Source organism: Opisthocomus hoazin, chromosome 5 (assembly GCF_030867145.1).
Source record: "Opisthocomus hoazin isolate bOpiHoa1 chromosome 5, bOpiHoa1.hap1, whole genome shotgun sequence".
Classification (NCBI taxonomy): Eukaryota; Metazoa; Chordata; class Aves; order Opisthocomiformes; family Opisthocomidae; genus Opisthocomus; species Opisthocomus hoazin.
The window spans coordinates 41,776,353-41,795,433 of NC_134418.1; the positions used below are offsets into that span (position 1 = coordinate 41,776,353).

The 19,081-nt window shown below is 41.5% G+C and overlaps 1 protein-coding gene across 1 annotated transcript in view; it reads right to left on the reverse strand.

The window, feature by feature from the left end:
- SLC7A11 (solute carrier family 7 member 11) overlaps nucleotides 1-10,583 on the reverse strand; it is a 58,289-nt gene extending 47,706 nt beyond the window's left edge. Inside the window, exons 1-3 of the mRNA XM_009942553.2 lie at nucleotides 10,228-10,583; nucleotides 7,188-7,314; nucleotides 3,087-3,202 (exon numbers count right to left, since the gene is read on the reverse strand). Coding sequence (XP_009940855.1) covers nucleotides 3,087-3,202; nucleotides 7,188-7,314; nucleotides 10,228-10,504 — 520 coding nt within the window. The 5' untranslated portion in view covers nucleotides 10,505-10,583. The remainder of the gene's footprint in view (nucleotides 1-3,086; nucleotides 3,203-7,187; nucleotides 7,315-10,227) is intronic.
- Between the last annotated feature and the right edge of the window lie 8,498 nt (nucleotides 10,584-19,081).

A 19,081-nucleotide genomic window follows, 5' to 3' on the forward strand; every position in this document is an offset into this window, starting at 1 on the left:
GACAGATACACTGAGATATGCATATCCGGCGTTTGTCTAGGTTTTTCTCCTCACGGAGATTCGCTTGAGAAATACCAAGCAAATTAAAGCAATTTCTAAGTTTGAAAAGAACAGGCAGCCTTTGCTTCAGAGGTTGAGAAAGCTGGCGTATCTGATTAGAATCTCCACTCAAAGCATCTTTCTCTCTACCGAGCCATTAAAATGTTTGGACTTTTCCATTGGTTATTCTTACTTAAAAATAAATAAACAAATTTCTTTAAAAAAATTACAGTGCCATATTTTGGAACAGAAAATTTTCTTCTACAGATTGTTCAAAATTGCTCAGAACAAATGTGACTTCAAAGGGAATATTGTGCCCAGCACATGCTTTTTTCCCATAAATAATAAACCAAGAATGAAGGTTTTTTTAAAGGTCACCATCTCCAGTAGTTCCATTTCAGTTGTCATCTGATCTACATCTTCTCTGCAGCACCATCGTTCCTTTTTCATCACAGAGGCACTGAGGTGGAACGGTGGGGAGCAGAAGAGGCTGTTGCCCCTCTATGAGAAGTACTTGTCTGCAGCTGTTAGAGGAGGAACAGTATTTGCCAGTCCCCACGACAACTCTGGTTGTATGTGTCTCAGACAACCTTTTAATAATAGGCTTAAATTGTATAAAAGAAGGTTGAGGCAGAGAAAAAATGAGAAAAACTGTCTTCTGACAAGGACAGAAAAAAACTGGGCTACAGTATTAGGTGATGCTTTAGAAACTCCCTCACTGGAGGTTTTAAGAGCAATTTAGACAAACATACATCAGAAATTGTTTAGATACGCTGTATGTATTTTGGGGCCGTGGATCACCTGGAGATTTTTCAAAATCTCTTCCTGCCCTTTCTAGTATGATCAGAAACGACAGGGTAAAACTACAGAACAAAGTCTCACCCAAGGACAGAGTTTAACAGTGCTTCCCATTACCTATCCCTCTGGGCGATAAAGACAGATATGCAGTGAGCACTGTCGTGTGGCACAGGAGGGAGAAGGGACCAGGAGTGGATAAGAAAACAAAAGGCACATCAGTTCACTTTCTGATTAACTTAAAACTTTCAATGGAAGCAGACACTACCTTTGGCATCATTAAATTGGATTATAAGATCTTCAGGGCTCCAATGTGTCTGTTCAGCTCAACACCACCTTAATCTTACCTATCACTCTGACTACATGAACAATACAAAAAATTCATAACAATTACCACCACAACAGCTAATTCTTACCGTACAAGAATAATAGTCATACACTCAGGGATCCCTGAGCTTAAGTGTAGCATGTGATCAAAAACTACTACAAAAGAAACTCCACTGTAGAACATACTACAAAGAATAAAGATAAAGGCCCAGACTGACACGTTGCTGTTCTCCTCAGCATTGTCCCGTTCACCATTACAAACTTTCTACAAGAATCCCTTCTTTCAGTGAAACAACAGCTCATCCCACCTGCGCTGTAGGGACCCTCACTCACCGTAGGAGCAGTCTGCTGTGAACTCCTCTCTCCCTTTAGGCTGTAATTATTTCAGCACAACTCCACCCTCCCTGCAATGCTACTTCTTTGTTTAATTACTTTGCAAAGCCCTGGCTTATCACACAGATTTTCAATTAAATTAAAAGCAATAAAAACCCATTTCAAATTGTTCACGTATTGTGCTTGAATCACATGCACTTAACAAAATGCTTTGATGGAGTCCTCACTTAACATTCCTTCTGTCTCAGTGACCTTGAAGTTACCGAACATCTGTTTCACCCTTATCTTGCACTGAAATATTCTAGACAGATGTAGCTATAAAAAGTCATTGACCTCAAATTTCAGCCCTTAATCCAATTATTGCTATGAAACCTATAGTTTGTGCATAATTAAGTTAGAAATAAATGCGGTCACATGCTGATTTTTTTAACACTCCTGGCAGAAGGGAACTCTTATCAAGAGAGCTCCTACAAAAAGCCACAGTAACCTGGAGACTGGAAATTTCAATGTCAATTGAACTCCCTACACCAAAGAAAGAAAAAGTCATCTGAACCTATTATTGTGCAAAACTGAAGGGGTCTCCTGTGTGCCTTTGATCATTTTGCATGTCTTAATTCCTTTTTTCAGTCCTTTTGTTTCTGATATGTGCACTGACCAAATTGAAAGGAACAATCTGTTACTAATTACTCAGGTCTACTCCGCACTCTCCTGCCAGCACAGCTGAATGCGAATGTTCGTGCACTTGTGCAAGGACCATCATCCCCAGTGACCGAACAGAACTGGAAACAAGCCTCTAGCCCTGCAGGCACACGGCTTCAGAGTCCCACTCCCATCACAATTTGTGCCTTCCTGTTTCATGTAGCCTCCTACACCAGCCCAGGTACACTGTAAAGCTCCTGGTCTCAGGGTAGCCTCCCTCCTTCCACTGGCAATTATTGGTTCTCTGTAACCCTGAACGGTCCCTTTTACACTAATTGCAAAGTTAGCAGGAGTAGGACAAGCTGCTGGCAACAGACACATATTTTCACCAAGCTGTACACTCTGCTCCCAAAGTCATCAGTTGGGTTCCTGCTTCCTGAACCGCAAGTGCCTCAAGAAGTTTTATTGCGACAAAGGACAGAGTGGGACGAGGGAAGATGATCTCATGTTGCCTGTGCTCCACTCAAGAGAACTACATTTCTTCATAGCATCATACTTGGCACTCAATTGCCTCCTAGAACAGAGGTAGAGTAAAGCACTTAAAATCAGGTAATCATTCTTCTATATCTCTGGCACTGGCTCACCATCTCTTAGGGGCTGAAATTGCTTCCACAAAAGTAATGAGAGTTCTGCCATTAATTCAAGTGCCACAGAATCAGCCTTGGCAATAGATTTTCCCTGCCATTAATAAAGGCTGCTATTCTTTTCACTGCTGCATATGTTCACAAACTCACATATCCAGGCAAAAAGTCACTCTGATGCTCTTGGCATTAGATACACAGTTATTTTGTACCAATTCACATCAAAGGACTACCTGTTCAGTGTACAATTACCTTTTTTTTTCAGTTTACATCATCTTTACCCTTCCCTGAAACCTAAAATTGGATACTTACTTATGCCAACAGCTGTAATAAGTTTAACTGCAAGTTCTGGGATTTCACAGTTCATAAAGAAAGGCTCCAAAATGTAACGTCCAAATGCCAACGATATCACTGCTGTGGCAGCAGGGCTAGGGCATAAACAACAACAACAAAAAAAAAAAAAATCACAAAATTAATTTGCAATAGTACATAGACAATATTCTTATGAGATCATGCTGCAAATTTACCATCACAGAACTGTTAACCGTGCTTAATTTTGGTGCTTGCTTGTAACTATGCTGCCATGTACCATGATTTCTGAATGTACCAGAAAACCACAAGCAATCTAGCTTTGCTCAGCGGTCCTGATCTTGACAGCGACACTGCTTACCAGGATCGCTCTTACAACTTCCTTGTTGTGAAGCAGTCGTAAGCAGAAATGAAAGGTATCAACAGAAATCTTCATTCACTTGCTTGAAGTAAACATGGCCAGAATTAGATGACATGGGCAAAACACAGAGTAAAAGTCATTGAGGACTGAATTTTAGTGGCCAGGTATATCTCACCCCTCAGAGACACATGGGAATTAATTTCAATCAAGCTGAGAATTCTGTTTTACAAAGTATCCAAAACCTACCCAAGCCTCTTATTAAAATCTGAGACAATGCAAAACTGAATGAAAATGGAACTTGTTCTTTTTATCGACTAACAACTTCCTATCACTGCAAGTGAGACCAAAAATCCTCAAAGTACAGAAAGCACCTACCATGAAACTGAGAAATGTGAAGAAACGTTGTATTTACAGATTTGAAATACTCGTAATATTCACACAGCCCTTCTCTTTGAGACAAGCTAAATACCAGGAGCCTTAACACTGACATATATTAACAGCAAATTACCCTGTGCCTCAGATCAGACACTGTCTGCATATTAGTTCCACTGATCTGTTCACTTTTGGTTTGGGAGGATGCTTTCACCCTTCTTAGGACAGCTGATGGCATCTGTGCTTCATCACACACTCACACGTAATAAGGACAAAAGGGCATACGATTCTGCTTCAAAGGATTTTTGAGTTAAACAAGAGTCCACGCAAATTTCTTGTGAAAAAATCTACAGCATTTAATAAAATAATTCCTCAGCACACAGAATATTAATAAAAATATAATTGCTAAAAATGCTGTGGAACAGTGTAAAAATTCTGCAGAAAAGTTATTATTCTCCATTGAACGATACAGGAATTTTCCACAAGAGAGTTTGACCCTTGAAACAAAACCCACTTTCTAAAGTGTTATGACTCTACCAAAATGTCACACATTGCATTGGGCCAAACTGCAGAGCAGCAAAGAACAGATGTATCTTCCTCAGAGTTTCTGCGTGCACAAGTGAGGGCAGCTGCTGCTCGTGCATCCCCCACGCACGAGGACTGTTCCTCTCACTGGCCAACAACTAGCTTTGCAAATTTTGCCTTCACTCAGGAACCGAATGTCCTCTGCACTGGATTTACACAGACATTTACTGACTTCACGTCAGTGCAATATTTCTAATCTACGTAAGCAGATCACCAGGCTTCCGGCCTTTAAACACTGCAGCCTGTCAAAAGTAGTTTGAAGAGTCCTAGATCAGATTAAAGATCAGATCATTTGAGCTTTCCAAGACTTGTTTCCCTCTCTTTTTATGCAAAGCCTTTTTTAAAGTGGCAGTCGCCGCTAGCCACCCCATTATGTTTTTAAAAACATAGCTCCTAAACTATGCCTCTAATAAAAAGCTGTCTCTCTCATATTCCCGTGTCTGAGGGGAGATGCTGCTGGCAGCGTAGCCAACAAATTGAGGTGGAAGTTGAAGGAATGGGGAACTGATTGCAGTCAATTCCTTTTTACTGCAATCCTAAGGAAGGACTGGCAGCCCCCTAACAGCTGTGTGTTCAGGAGTGGACAGAAAGTGCATCAGCAGCTGTCATTGAAGGGCCAGGAGCTCAAAAAGCCACTGGGAATGGAGCAGGTACAGTGCGCCAGCACACACCACAGGCGAGTGACTCACTCAGCAGCACTCTCACCCAAATTGTGTTTAGCAATCACCATACTTCAGCACTACAGAGAATGCATTCACACAGCCATCTTCACCTGTCTGAAAACGATCTTCTTTTTAAAACAAGCGTGTAATAGGCCCACAACCTGACTTTTGGGAAGGAAAAAAGTTCCTACTCATACTGGATGAGGAGCAGCACAGCGTAAGGCACATGTAAACAGTAGGTGATGCTGGCACAGATTAATCAGTATGTGAGCAGAGTTTAAGTGCGTCCTAGACTGTAAAATAGTGGCTGAAACGATAGAAGAGAGCAGGAAATATTTACTTTAGTTGTGGCTGCTTCACCAGCCCGTGGGTGTGATAACCCAGCAATATTTCAGAGGGAAAAACAGCTTAGCTGAGAAGTGTGTCTTCATCTACTGAAGAAAACCTAGATACATATTAGGTCTCAACTTCTTTGATAGCAGCAGCCAATTAGTTTACCAATGCAGGAGTTGGCTATAAAACTCTACACACAGTTTCGGCAGCGCGGCTCTGATCATCACAAGTTATAACAAGTATGCCTCCCTTGCTGCCTCTCAGATTTGAAGATTAAAGAATTCAATGATGTTCCTTCCCATGCAGGATTATTATTTTCTGGGTGTGGGGCAAATCACGATGACTAAGAGCGTTTCCATGACGCTCCTGGGATACTGTCATACGTCAAAACATAATGCTATTGCGAGGAGAGGAATTTATGAAGCCTAGTTTCTTGTAGATATTTGTGCCCAGGCTAATAAGGTTCCCCTGCATAGTAAGGTGCATAAGGGAGATTTCAAACACTACTCTCTCTTGTTGGTTCTGTGATGTGCAACGATACAGCTACGTTCACAGTGCTTCTCACAGTGAAAACATAGGTCTGTTTCCTCTGTCTGGTTTTCCTTTTTGGCAAAAAATTAATACAGTTAAGACATCTGCTCTTTCATCAGGTTTGATGGAAATTACGCAGTTAATTCAAAGGTTAGGTATGGGTGGGGACGATGTAAGGAACCATCTGATATACACAATGATTTCCTCTGGAAACAAGATAAGAATTTACGGATTCTTAATGACCCAGCACCGTCAGTGCTTTTAAGCTCAACAGTCTGTGCTTAAACTTGTCAACATTATGTAAACATAGTTGTGATTTGAAACCAGACTTGTGCTTTTGTCACTGATTCGCTGATTGCAGAAGAGAGGGGAAAGGAGTGCTAGGTAGCCTGAGGCAGGAATGGAGCATACCTGAATTAATTTTGCATTTTGCCCTGTTCTACATGTAACAAGCTTTCCAGCCTCAGCAATACCTTAAAAAAAAAACAACAGCAAAACTAAAATTTCAAAGGGCCACATCTGAGTTTGATACAAAGATCAATTTATATTACGGAACTATATTTTATATGGTTTAATGATTCCGCATCTTCATATTGTAATTCACCTATACAATGTCATGGACTGCATGAGTCACAGGCTTACACACCAAAACAATACTTTGGATTTTTTATATGTAAGGACTTTGCATGGCTTTATTTGGCCAGTTTGTGCTTTTCATAGTAATCAAGATTCGAGTTCTTCAACACCCCACAAAAACGAAAAATGGGGACCTGAATTGATACATAAAGAATACATGATGCCCTCAAATCTGAAAACTACCGGGTAATAGCTTCACCAGGAGTTACTCCTGTATCCACAGACAACAGCTACCGCTCCAAAAGCTAGTGCCAAGACTGAGAAAATGCAAAGGTGATTTCCACTGTACTCTACATAGGCATGGGTATTAGCATTACTAGTGACATTAATGGATACAGTCAGCATAGTAAAATTAAAGAAAGTAGCTGAATTTGTGTGGCAGACAGTTTTTTTAGAATTGGTTTTTTCCCCTCGTACATGTACGTATGACTTCTTGAATGTTTCAATGCTGATGAGCAAAATAGCTTTGTAAAATTTTCTGAAGCAACCATACTAAAAGAACATAACTCATTGATCAAGATACATTTGATTTGTTTTGCCCATCACATATTGGAGATCCTTCTTTATGACTGAAAAGTGTGTTGCCATCAGAAAAGAAATACAGAAAAGCCACAATACACTTACCGAATGACGAGTAATTCAACCCAGACTCTCACAAAAGCAGGTAATGGGCCAAAGGCCTCCAGGATATAGGTGTAGTGACCACCAGATTTCCTAATGCATGTTCCTAGCTCAGCATAGCAGAGTGCACCTGTGAGAATTAAACTGTGGCATCACAAGAGATATCTGGAAATACCTTCAAAACATTTATAAGATAAAAATGGAGCTGCCGTGGTATCATAGATACTTCTGATGTATTTCAATCATTTCTTTCAATACATTTTGTAAGTTTAATTCACTCACTGAGACTTACAGTTAACCCAACTGTTCATATATCCAGTTACATTTACACGTCAAGCCACTGATCCAACTATCTTCTATCAACACGTTTCATTACTCAGCTGTATTTCATGAAGAGGGACAACAAATTGCTGCATCATGCCAGCTACCCGGGCTCCCCAGACAGCCTGACTGCACCTCCTAGTGAAAGCCTTCTGACACATTTGCTTGTTATCAAACAATGATCAGCTCCTTTCAGCCTTAGAGATGCCTGGCTCAGCCTCTGAAGAAAAGCCTGGTAACTGTATTATCTCTCCTCAGCCATGGGTGAAGCAATCAACTGGCCAAAATTTGGAAGCAGGAATTGCAGATTAAGAATTTTCCTCAACAGTACTCCCAACATCTTATATACAAAATTTGGGGGATAGCTTAGCCCTGACTTTTCAACGCTGGTGCCGTGTTGCTGTGTACTACTAATGCAATTAAATCTCAGTTAATTTCCGCATTGCCTTAAATATAGACCACATTTTCATAGCAGGAGGCTCATTTCATCAGTTGGTGCATTTACACCGACTAAAATTAAACCCAAATCATCATCACTTTGCTGCATTAGTTCATGGAGAAGTGGTTCAGGCCCCTTTGGAGCAAGTGCTAGTGGCATTCCCAGCAAGCAGCAGCTCTCAGAGAGCTCTCCGAGGCTGCTGTCAGCACAACACACGGCCTCTGCCATTATGCAGCAGGCAACAGCATGCTGCAACTACGAGGACCTGCATGAAGCCTTCTTCATGCATGCACCATCTGCTGCTGTCGCTTAATGAGCCATCACCCAGTCACAAAACCAATGGATTCTCAGCTCCATGGGTGGACCACGAGCAGTGTACCACGTCCAATAAATGTATGCAGCCCTTTCATAAGAGTCTGAGAAGGCAGATGAAAATAGTAATATAGTTTGTAATCACCACGTCACACAGAGCTAAGATCAGCAACACATATGTACTCATTTTGGCTTTGTTCCCTGCATGCTTTTATGAAGCTTTAAGATGAAAACTACAGTTGTCAAAACCACATAACATGTACAAGCCCACTAAGGCTGTATCACATTATGACAAATTCCATCCTTGTTCCTTTGCTTTGTTTGGGGCTTTGCAAAAATGTGGCAGCTTTTATCTGCTGTTCTTCAGCTTACCTGAAAACGTACTTAAAGAAATTCTTACAGCCACATTAAAAAAAGAAAAAAAGCTATTGATGGGTTGTCTCTTGCCAGCCTCTTCTGTTGAGGTTCAGGATGAAATGTAATTTTGTTTCAATACATGTTATGCACACAGCCTCGGCAAGAACTTAAGTGATCTTTGCATGTGATTTTACTATAATTAAGTCATGCGCGGAATTAAAAATAAGAACATGAAAAACAGGTCCATTCAGAGAAAGAGATAGTATCTTTTGCTGGGCCAAATTACACAGTTCTTCATATCTTGAGATCTGGAAAATTACCTAGAAAATCTTTCTGACAAAAGAGAATTTTTTTTTTAAGACTTCACAGCCAGAAAATTACTACTATGAAAGTTAAAGCCAAAAATGCAATGTTTAAGCAAATTCTGTTTTGCCTAACTCTAAAGGCCAAGGTCTTCTGACAGAGTTACAAATTGTATTTGAGGTTTTCATTCTAGGGTAATTTTGGTTCCAGGCAGGACTTCCACATTTGTACAACAGATTATGCTGCACATTGTACTAATAGATTTAACATTTGATCAAAACAGGTCTTAACTTGCTTGCACTGTCTGTTCGGCTTAGGTGGGCTTAGCCTCTGAACAGTTCATGTTTCTTTTAAGCTCAGAGCCAATTTACACAGGGTGACATTTTCATGTTCCACCTACTAAGCAGACACGTGTTAGTCCATGTTTGCCCTCCTTACCTCCTGCCAGAAAACAAGTTGCTTCTGTTTTAAATAAAGCAAATATTCATGTTAGTTCTTCACCTTCTTTGAGATTAACTCATTAAGCGGGTCAATGGACCCTCTGTCCCGCAGAGGCCAGGGTGGGATTTTCCACTCTGAATGGGGGTTTTGTGTACACAACAAATAAAGTGGCATTCTTCAGAATTTAATACTCTTCAAAAATACACAAAAATAGTAAAAACTGTCACGATAGGCAGGTCAGCAATAAAACTCGCATTACAAATTTGTTTCCATCACACTGTTTTTTGCAGTGCAATCTTTCAAAGCAACATCGTGAGCGAGGAATGAAGTAGAGAGCCGTAATACAAGACTGGGGAAAGGGGTTATTAGTGTTGTTATTTTGCTCCCTTTCATGCCAATACAGCTTGCGTCCAGTGGGAATTATTCCTCTCAGACTTTGCTTTATCCTCTACAGAACAAAGTCAAGCTGTCTAAACATTTTGCCGGTGTTCAAGCAGAGTGACCCGCAGCCCCAGCTGCCGGCACCCTTACAAGCAAACCATAAACTACCTCTTACAGCCAGAAGAAAAACATTATACGTATGGCACATTATATAGCGTAAAATGAACTTTTACTTTTCTTTTACTTTAGGGACCCCCAAGAAACAATAATTTACACTTCCCATCTTTAACTAACCAGGCACTGGGGGGACAGGAGCTGTGTACTTCTGTGCCCTCCACGCAACCTATCATGCAGCAAAAACCTTCTGTAGCCCCATTGGTCCTCAAGCTCCACACTGTGCCTTGCTATCCAATGGCAAAATCCGACAAATAACAGCAATAAGCCACCCGCCGCCCCTCTGGGCCAACTGGAACGTTTTAAGTGACTTACCGAAGAGCGAGAGGACACCGCACGCTGTCCAGACAGTCAAGGACATGCCCACGCTGCCCGTGTTCTTCAGGATGCCTTTGGGAGAGATGAAGATGCCAGCCCCAATGATAGTGCCAATTATGATGGATATCCCCCTCAAAAGCGTCACTTTCTTCTTCAGCACAACTTTTCCCTCCTGGGCTGGCTGTCCGCTGTCCATAGAGGGCAACCTGCCATTAGCTTGCCCCTGCAAGTAGCTTCCATTAGAGACAGTGGTCACAGCAGCTTTCCTAAACATGCTACAGTGCCACCAGCACACCGACGGCAAGCACAGGCAAAAAAGTTTGCAGCAGAAACTCAAGGTTTTTTTCCTCTCTGTGTAGCCAACTTCTTAGTCTCTTTCTCTGCCCTCTCTTATCTTTCCAGCTGCTCCTACGCACAGGTAGCAAGCTCCCGAAGTGTAGTGGAGCCTTTACTGTGATCTGCGCGCTGCTCAGGAACACCTGCGCTTTCACACTGCAAGCTGGTACTGCCCTATCATTGGAAACCAGCTCAGCTTCCGCGTGGACTTGTATTTAAGCTCTTGTCATACCAAGTTACTCCAGCTGAATGATGATGCAAATTCTCCAGGTTTGCATCAGCCATTTGAGAAACCTCTGGCATTACTCAGCATTTCTCCCCCCCCCTTTTATTTTTTTCTTTTTAAACGGTAGGGGCATGTTGCACAACTGACCTGAGGGTGGTGGGAAGAACAAAGCATTCGCAAACAAACTGAGCCAAGCAAGCTAAGCACATCACCCTCGACACCCCGAGACACACTCCCAAATTTTTTTAAAGCAACTCAGAGCCAGAAACAAAAGCCTGCCTAAACACAAAGCTCGTCAGAGCGCAAGGGGAAAAGAAATCAAACAGGATACGTCATCCCTGGGTCTAATCCAATTTCTTCCTTGAAAAACTCCTCTTAACGAAAGTTAAGGTTGCGGGGCTGAACTTCTTGCTTTGCAGTTGATCAGCCTCTTTCACATCTATGCTGCTTACCTGGAAATCTCTACAGGGACATATACTTACCTAAAGAATACACACAACCCCCTTGTTACCCCAAGTTGCCTAGCAACACACCCAAATCAGCCTAATGAAAACCCAGGGTGATTTCCACGGTACAGTAATTTTCATACACGCTGTGTGTTTCTGGGATGTTGGTAAGCAACGCCGCAACAACACTTCCCTTTAAGAAGTACTATTAACCTTTACAGACACCTCACGCATGTGATCTGGCAAGAGGACAACAGAGCACGGGATCTCCAGTGGCTTAGGAATCAGAAAAGGATTTTTGTGCTATCATAGAGCTTTCCTGACCAGATAAACAGATGCACAAATACTTCTGTTGCATGACCCGGTCATTCAAATTCAAACCTGAGAAATGAAGCTGTTAAAAAGAGAAGTATTCTCATAAAACTGAGCAAAAATCGATAGCTTTCAAGCACTTGTAACCTCATTGAGGGGCAGCCTGTGTAATACATGCCAAAGGGGAAAAATCCTTCGTGGCATAACTATTGCAGCTGCTCATGGCTTCAGATTAGATCAGTGCAAAGAGAAATGATTGCTGCAGTTACTGCTCTTACAATTACAGCTTAATTAGGACCTAGGATTGAGAGGAAAAAAAATATAGTAGTTAAAACATTTTATCATTTGAAAAGCAGGCACTGAGCTCAAAGCACTATTGTACTTTCAAATCTATGTGAGAAAGAGGAGATCCTGGAGTATCAACACACTGCAGCTGTAAAACATCAGTCTTTCTAAAGCTTCATATTTTCAGTTATAACTCACCTGTAATAATTTGCACTGAGATAAAAGAAGGCATAAAAAAAGCTTATCTGGTTTAAATGCACACAGGTAAAAATCAAAGCGATTGCAGCTTGTGACTAGGCGCTGTAGCGCTTGCCTGTTTTCTGAACACATCCTACTTCTCCCTCCATCTGCTGCTGTGTGCAGCAGCTAATGCCTCACTTCTCTGTGAAGCTCAAACTCCCGTTGCCACCGCACCACGTGCCTGACTTTTTGGGGAAGCGATCGCCCCTCCAGCACGTGCCATAGCTGACTGCACGGCTCGACTGCGGGCAGGACCTCCCCCGGTTGCCGCGCAGTCCAAACCAAGTCGGATTTTCGCAGCACCAGTTACATGCAAAGCCACGAGTAGGTGGCGTGCTACGCAGAATTGCTTTCCCCGATGTACATTTCATAGGCTGCCCCCCAATAAGATTATAAATGCCTGAAGTAAGTAACTAGATCCAATCAAACCCGGAAAAAGCATTAACCACACAGCTGGGTTGGGCTGATGACCTGTATTTTAATTTACAAAGGCTGTTTAATGGAGAAACACATGACATCTTAAAACATCTAATACTTTAAGGTAATCATTCTTAACTAATGCTTACCCTTTATTTACACAGGAAGATGGTTCCAAGATCAAACCAAAAGCTCAGTAACCTCCCAGACGATCCCAAGGCAGCTCCCAGCAATCCAGCTGCCTGCACCAGCTATTCAGTAAAAACACTGGACACTATAATGACTTTCAAACTTCATTTGACCACTAGCCAGAAGACTGCATATTTGCCCCTTGGACATAGCCATTGACGCTCTCCCACGCAGGAAACAAAGGGTGCTTGCTGCTTCTGTGGTACAGGGATAACATGCATGCAAGGCTCAAGGACCATGTGAAATTTCTAAGGCGTGAACTAAGGAAGGCTGGATGTAGAAAACTCTTTTTCCTAAATACTGGCAGCTTGCTAGTGATCATGTTGTTTGTAGACTTCCCAGTGAGTACTGTTGTGTACACTGCTTCTCAATGTTATCCACTAAAACTAAACAAAAAAACCAGGAGCCTTACTTCCAATTAGCAGTTCCACCCAGGATAGGGAATACTTCTTCGGTGTTGAGGTATTATTTGTTATATTCTGAAAATTTCATGAGAATTCTCCATCACCTAAGCCCAGACCTGAGGAGGGCATAAAGCTGGAAAAGGCCTGTTACTGTCTGCTGCCCCCTGTTCTACACTATACTCACAAAATCTGTTCCAATTATTTGTAGCCCACCAGCCACTTTCATTTGAATTATTCATCACAGAGTAAGGACCGTGGTATCACTATGCAACAGCAACACACAACACTCAGTGTCTTTACAGAGAGCTCTTCTGAAAGCATAGGGCTTAACCCGCCCAACACTCCGAACAGCCCTGTTCTTCCATAAAAATCCACTCTGAAAACACAACAAAAAGGTATAAGGTGCAATTTTCTTTAGACTGAGGAAATTATTTGAAGCAATATTTCTAAAAACGATGCTCTGAAAATAAACCTTCAACCTCTACTGGCAGCTGGCATTGTGCACAGCCTTTTACTCTTTCTCTCTGGTTGTTTTTTTTTTCCACAATTCATAGACATTTTCTCCTGAACAAACATTTTAAGGCACATCCAAGACCATCACTGTGAAATGGTTTCCTTTTGAATCTCACCATCAGCCCTGAACTAGCTGTCCACTGTCTGTTTCAAACAGAAATCCTTATCAGCCGAGCCCACGAGTCCTCCTATGCCTACCCCCTGCAAAGAGCTGAGCCACTAGCTGAAGGAGTCAGCTCCCCTTGCTGTTGCCTGCTGCCATCGGTGGGCTCTGGTGACCAGGACCGGCTGCACCGCTGGAACCTTTCAGGGTGTGTATAACATCACCTTTCTGTCCGCTGCACTGCACTACTCCAGCAAATGAAATACTCCAGCAACACAGGGAATAATGGCACTACAGTGTTTCACAGGCTGACTATGACTGATACAGGGGCACCCCCGTTTTTCACTCTAGTAGAGCTTGTGCCAAATACCTGGACACAGCCGTATCCCTGATTTCAAAGAAGCTACAGTTTTGATATTTCTCCTGGGGAATGCTACAAAACACATGCACAGAGCGTGTGTTTATGGGAACACTACAACACACAAACAGCAAAGTGAAGGACCTAAAATTCAAGCCTGGACTTGAGTTTCCACTTCTCGAGCCCACAAAAACTCCTTAATTTCTAGGTGTAGTGAGCATAGCATGACAATCCTTCCGGGCAGCTGTATATCAGCTCATTGCATCCAGTAAATTCAAAGAGTCACAAGCCAAGCCCGCAGGCCACTCATTGCCACACTGACTGGAGACACGGCAATAAAAAAGGAAGTATACCAAGACTGAAGAAGCAAGGAAAGCCCCAGACTCTTTGGTGTGGGTGGCATGGCATGAAAGAGTTGTTTAGGAAACTGAGCTGAGTCTTCTTTGTATAATGCCGAACTGTTTGTGAGCCTCAGAAAGTAGCCGTGTAGGAAGGCGGGAGTCTGGTTTCAAATGTCAAAGGAGGGCAAAATACCTACAAGTATTTGGTTCATGTAGATAATCTAGCATTGAAAAGTTTTGACTGGGGATTTTCTGCTCCTTTTGCAGTGTTGAAAAATAGTTTAACTAGCGTTGGTGGAAAAAAAAAATATCTGTAAACACTTTAAGAACTAAAGTGTCATTGGGAATTAAGCGAGAATAGTATTGTCATGAAGTGTACAAAAATCTCAGTAGATTGGGACAAGCATTTAAATTACAATGCAAATCTAGGATTGTGAAAACACTAAACTAATTTATTATTGTCTCTACTACAGGTCAAAGCTTTAGTTAAAAACGGAATTACTGAGAATGTTGGGAGAAGTGTTATTTTGTAGCCAGAGACTCACAAACTTTTAAATTCTTTTGCATTCCACTTTGTGCCAGATACAAAGAAGATATTTAGAAGAAACATAAAAAATTCAAAGGAATGAAATACACATCCAGCTCAGAGGCTGTAAAAATGAGACAAAATCCTATAAGAAATCCAAAAGTAATTCAAATGTTATTTCTCGTGTTCTCAGTAAAAAACTTCCGACAATATGCCTATGCAGTCAGCAAATAGAAATCTAGTTCCAAGAAGACTGCAGACAATGATAGCTGTCTAGAAGGCAAATACTTCTGAAACTTTCCCTGTCTCCAACTTGTTGAGAGCTGCCAGTCAATTTTCAGATAGAAAAAAAAAAATTAAAAGAATTTCAGAAATCTTTCCTATTTTTCTCACTATTAAAACTGTATTTCAAAAGGCATGATGATTTCGGTTGAAGGGTTTGGCATTTTAATGATTTTTTTTTTTTTTTTTTTTTTTTTAAGTAGACAAGAATCATTAGTGCCTGGTACCAAGCAAGAAATCTTCACATGAGAGAAAGCCAAAGCCAATTCTTACTGAAGCCCCATGTATTTGAAAACGTGATTGTGTTTTACACCATCTCATTTTTCATATTCAGGATATATGCAAATATAACCTAAGCAATTCTGTACATAAGTATTATACTTAAGTTTTCTGTGTTTGCATTTCTCATCAGAAGAATGAGACAACAGTTTTCAGACTTACTATGTTATTGTTGATCAGCTTTTGGATGCAAACATTGAGATACCCCATGGCTTTCAAGAAATCAAGACCTCAGGGTAAATTTCCATCAAGACTGCATGTGCCAGATACCTGGCACAATGGCAAGATTGCTGTCGGCTTCACGGAGCCAGGATTTTACTTGAGCTGTCTCAGGCTAGGCTGGGTATGTGAACAGAATTAATCAGCACTTCTGAAAAAAAATTAGGATTTCTAAAGAAATCAAGATAGAGACAGAATTAGCACCGAGAATGTTCTTTTTCCTAGTTCATTTCTCCATTTTCCTGATGCGAATTTTTCACACTAGTTAAAAAGCTTATAACATGAAGAAATCGTGCAACAGCTGCCTAGATTATCAGATTTAGACTTGGCTATTTAATTAGTCCCTATTAGCTTTTATTGTATTTTTCATACAATTTATACAGTATCATGTATACAAGAAACAGCATCCCGGGGCATTTGCCTTATTCCTCTGTTTGGTCAGGTGTTATACTTTATGCAGATTGTGTTTTTCCACTCAGAATGAAATCTTTCTTTTTTTAAAAGGATTAATGATACTTAGTTCACAAGTGTGACAGACAGATTCAGCCACTGAATTCTCTTACAAAAATAATCCATCCAAAATCTTGGAAAGGGGAATTTCAAGAACTTAAGAAAAGCTTTGATTTAATGACCACCCTATGGGGAAATCTTTCAGATCACTTGTCTTAATTTGAACTCCAGTTCCTTCTTCTCACCCTTAACAGGAGGTCACCTTTCTTTCCTGTCAGGTTTAGCAAGCTCATTCCCGTACTGTTGCACACAACTTCGACTAGATACAGCATATATTCAAAGTTATCTGATTTTTCTGAAACAGAAAACTACTCTCTTACCAAGAATAATTGCAATGGGATTTTCAGTTCCCTTCTCATTCCTCTCTCAATTGCCAGATGCAGCAATAGTTGCATCTATGGATTTCTCTTTTGGTTCATTTCATGTAGCGTTTTGTCTGGAGACCAAACAAATCTCGGCTGCAGCCTCTTACAGGTCATGCAAGCAATAAGGTCAGGCTCCAGTCAATAAACTGCCAGGTGGTCAAGGCTTCTTTAGTATCAGCAGCAACGGCACAACATGTGCATTGAGAGAGACGGACAGAAGCATCTCAACCATGGGTTGAAGTGGTAACATAGTTTAACACAAGAAGGGATTGAACCATAGAAAAGCAAAAGCACGTGTGTGCAGAAATGCTTCACTGGTGATTGATGGTCAATCATTCACACTGTCATCATAATTTAGCATTGAAATGTGGCCTATGGACCCTACAGGGAAACATTTTATTGGCATCTAAATGTGCATACTATGTCTTCTTGAAGTATTAAAAACTCCATCAGAAAGAGCACTCGTTTGGAGTACTGCCAAGGCGCTTCAGCAGTTTGTACTAGTGCGAGTCCATATATTATTCCCACATTTCAATAGAGAGGAGCATCTTACTGCTGAGGTCAGCCTCTGTTTCTTCTTTGGAAGTGAAGCTCCTCTTTTCCACAATTACAGTACGCTCTTCAGAGACACTGTCTATTCAAGCGTACTGATTTTATCATGTTTTGTGACAATAGTAAGAAGTGTATGAAGTCAATGTAAAGCAGATGTGTGCAGTGTGTGGGCGTGATGAGGCTATCTCCGTCTTTTCTACCCTAGAATTTAAAATTCTGTGTGGATCAGCTACCACGTCAGAAATCTGCCCTCTTCCCCCTCACCACTTTTGCAGGGTGGTACAGGTTATCCAGAACCTTCAGAGTCAAATCTCCAGGACAACAAAAAGTAGTGCATGGACTTCTAAGTAGATTTCAAATTCATGCTTTGCACATAAGCTCACAAACAACCAACAGCTCAGCAGCCCCCATGTATCACGTACCAATTCTAGCCTTTTTCCATCCCTACCATGTTTAATCTAGTCCAAAGATTAAAAGAAAAAGCTAATCTGCCAAATTCCTGAACTTTTACAAAAAAACAGACACTAATTTCATCATTTTTTCTTCTTCGTTAGTATCTCGTTTGCACTTCAAGGAGAAGAGTTGAGAGGAATCTATACGAGCACACTTTGAGGACTCCTGCCTGAGAATGAATTGATAAAACCAATATTGCTCACATTTTTCCAGAGGGTCCAGTACGCTCACAGACAGGGTTTCAAAGGGACAAAAGACTCCCACTCCTCTCACACACATGCAACTGAAATTTGGAGCCAATACACACAACAGAAAATTGAGACCCTCTGGAAGGAAACAGGAGCCTGATTACCTCGGATATAGGTAAGGCTGAGGTGCTCAGTGACTTTTTTGCCTCAGTCTTCACTGGCAAGTGCTCCAGCCACACCATTGAAGTCACAGATGGCAAAGGCAGGGACTGGTAGAATGAAAAACCAATCATAGAAGATCATGTTCAAGACCATCTAAGGAACCTGAAGGTGTCCAAGTCCATGAGACCTGATGAAGTGCATGCACGGGTCCTGAGGGAACTAGTGGATGAAGTTGCTAAGGCACTATCCATCATATTTGAGAAGTCATGGCAGACCAGTGAAGTTCCTAGCGACTGGATAAGGGGAAATATAACACCCATTTTTAAAAAGAGAAAAAAGGAGCCCTCAGCACAGGAAAGACATGGACCTGCTGGAACAGGTCCAGAGGAGAGCAACAAAAATCATCCGAGGGCTGGAACACCTCTCCTAGGAGGAAAGGCTGAGAGAGTTGGTGCTGTCCAGCCCAGAGAAGAGAAGGCTCTGGGGAGACCTTATAGCAGCCTTCCAGTACCTGAAGGGGCCTACAAGAGAGCTGGAGAGGGATGTTTTACAAGGGTATGGAGTTACAGGACACGGGGTAATGGCTTTGAACTGAAAGAGGGTAGGTTTAGATTAGATAACAGAACAAAATTCTTAACTATGAGGGTGGTGAGGTACTGGAGCAGGATGCCCAGAGCAGTTGTAGATGTCCCCTCCCTGGAAGTGTTCAAGGCCAGCTTGGATGGGGCTTTGAGCAACCTGGTCTAGTGGAAGGTGTCCCTGCTCATGGCAAGGGATTTGGAACTAGATGATCTTTAAGGCCCCTTCCAAACCAAACTATTCTCTGATTCCATGAAAATGTGTATAGTCAGTCATCTCTACAGCAAAAGCAAATCCTACCCACTGCATAACCTATAACACACAGAAAGGATCTTCCTCTTAAAAATACAAACCTGAGTATATAGACATCTCCATTACAGGGCACCCCATCAGCTTTATAAGTCATAGCACAAATTGTACTTGAATAAAAACAGTACGTGAAGTTAACTATGGTCATTTTCAAGGAGCACAATACCTCCCTGTAAAAGGTACTCCTTCTGCATACAGAAGGCTTGAAGAGGGAGTACAGAAAGATGCTGCACTATAAATCATGTGAACATTTACCA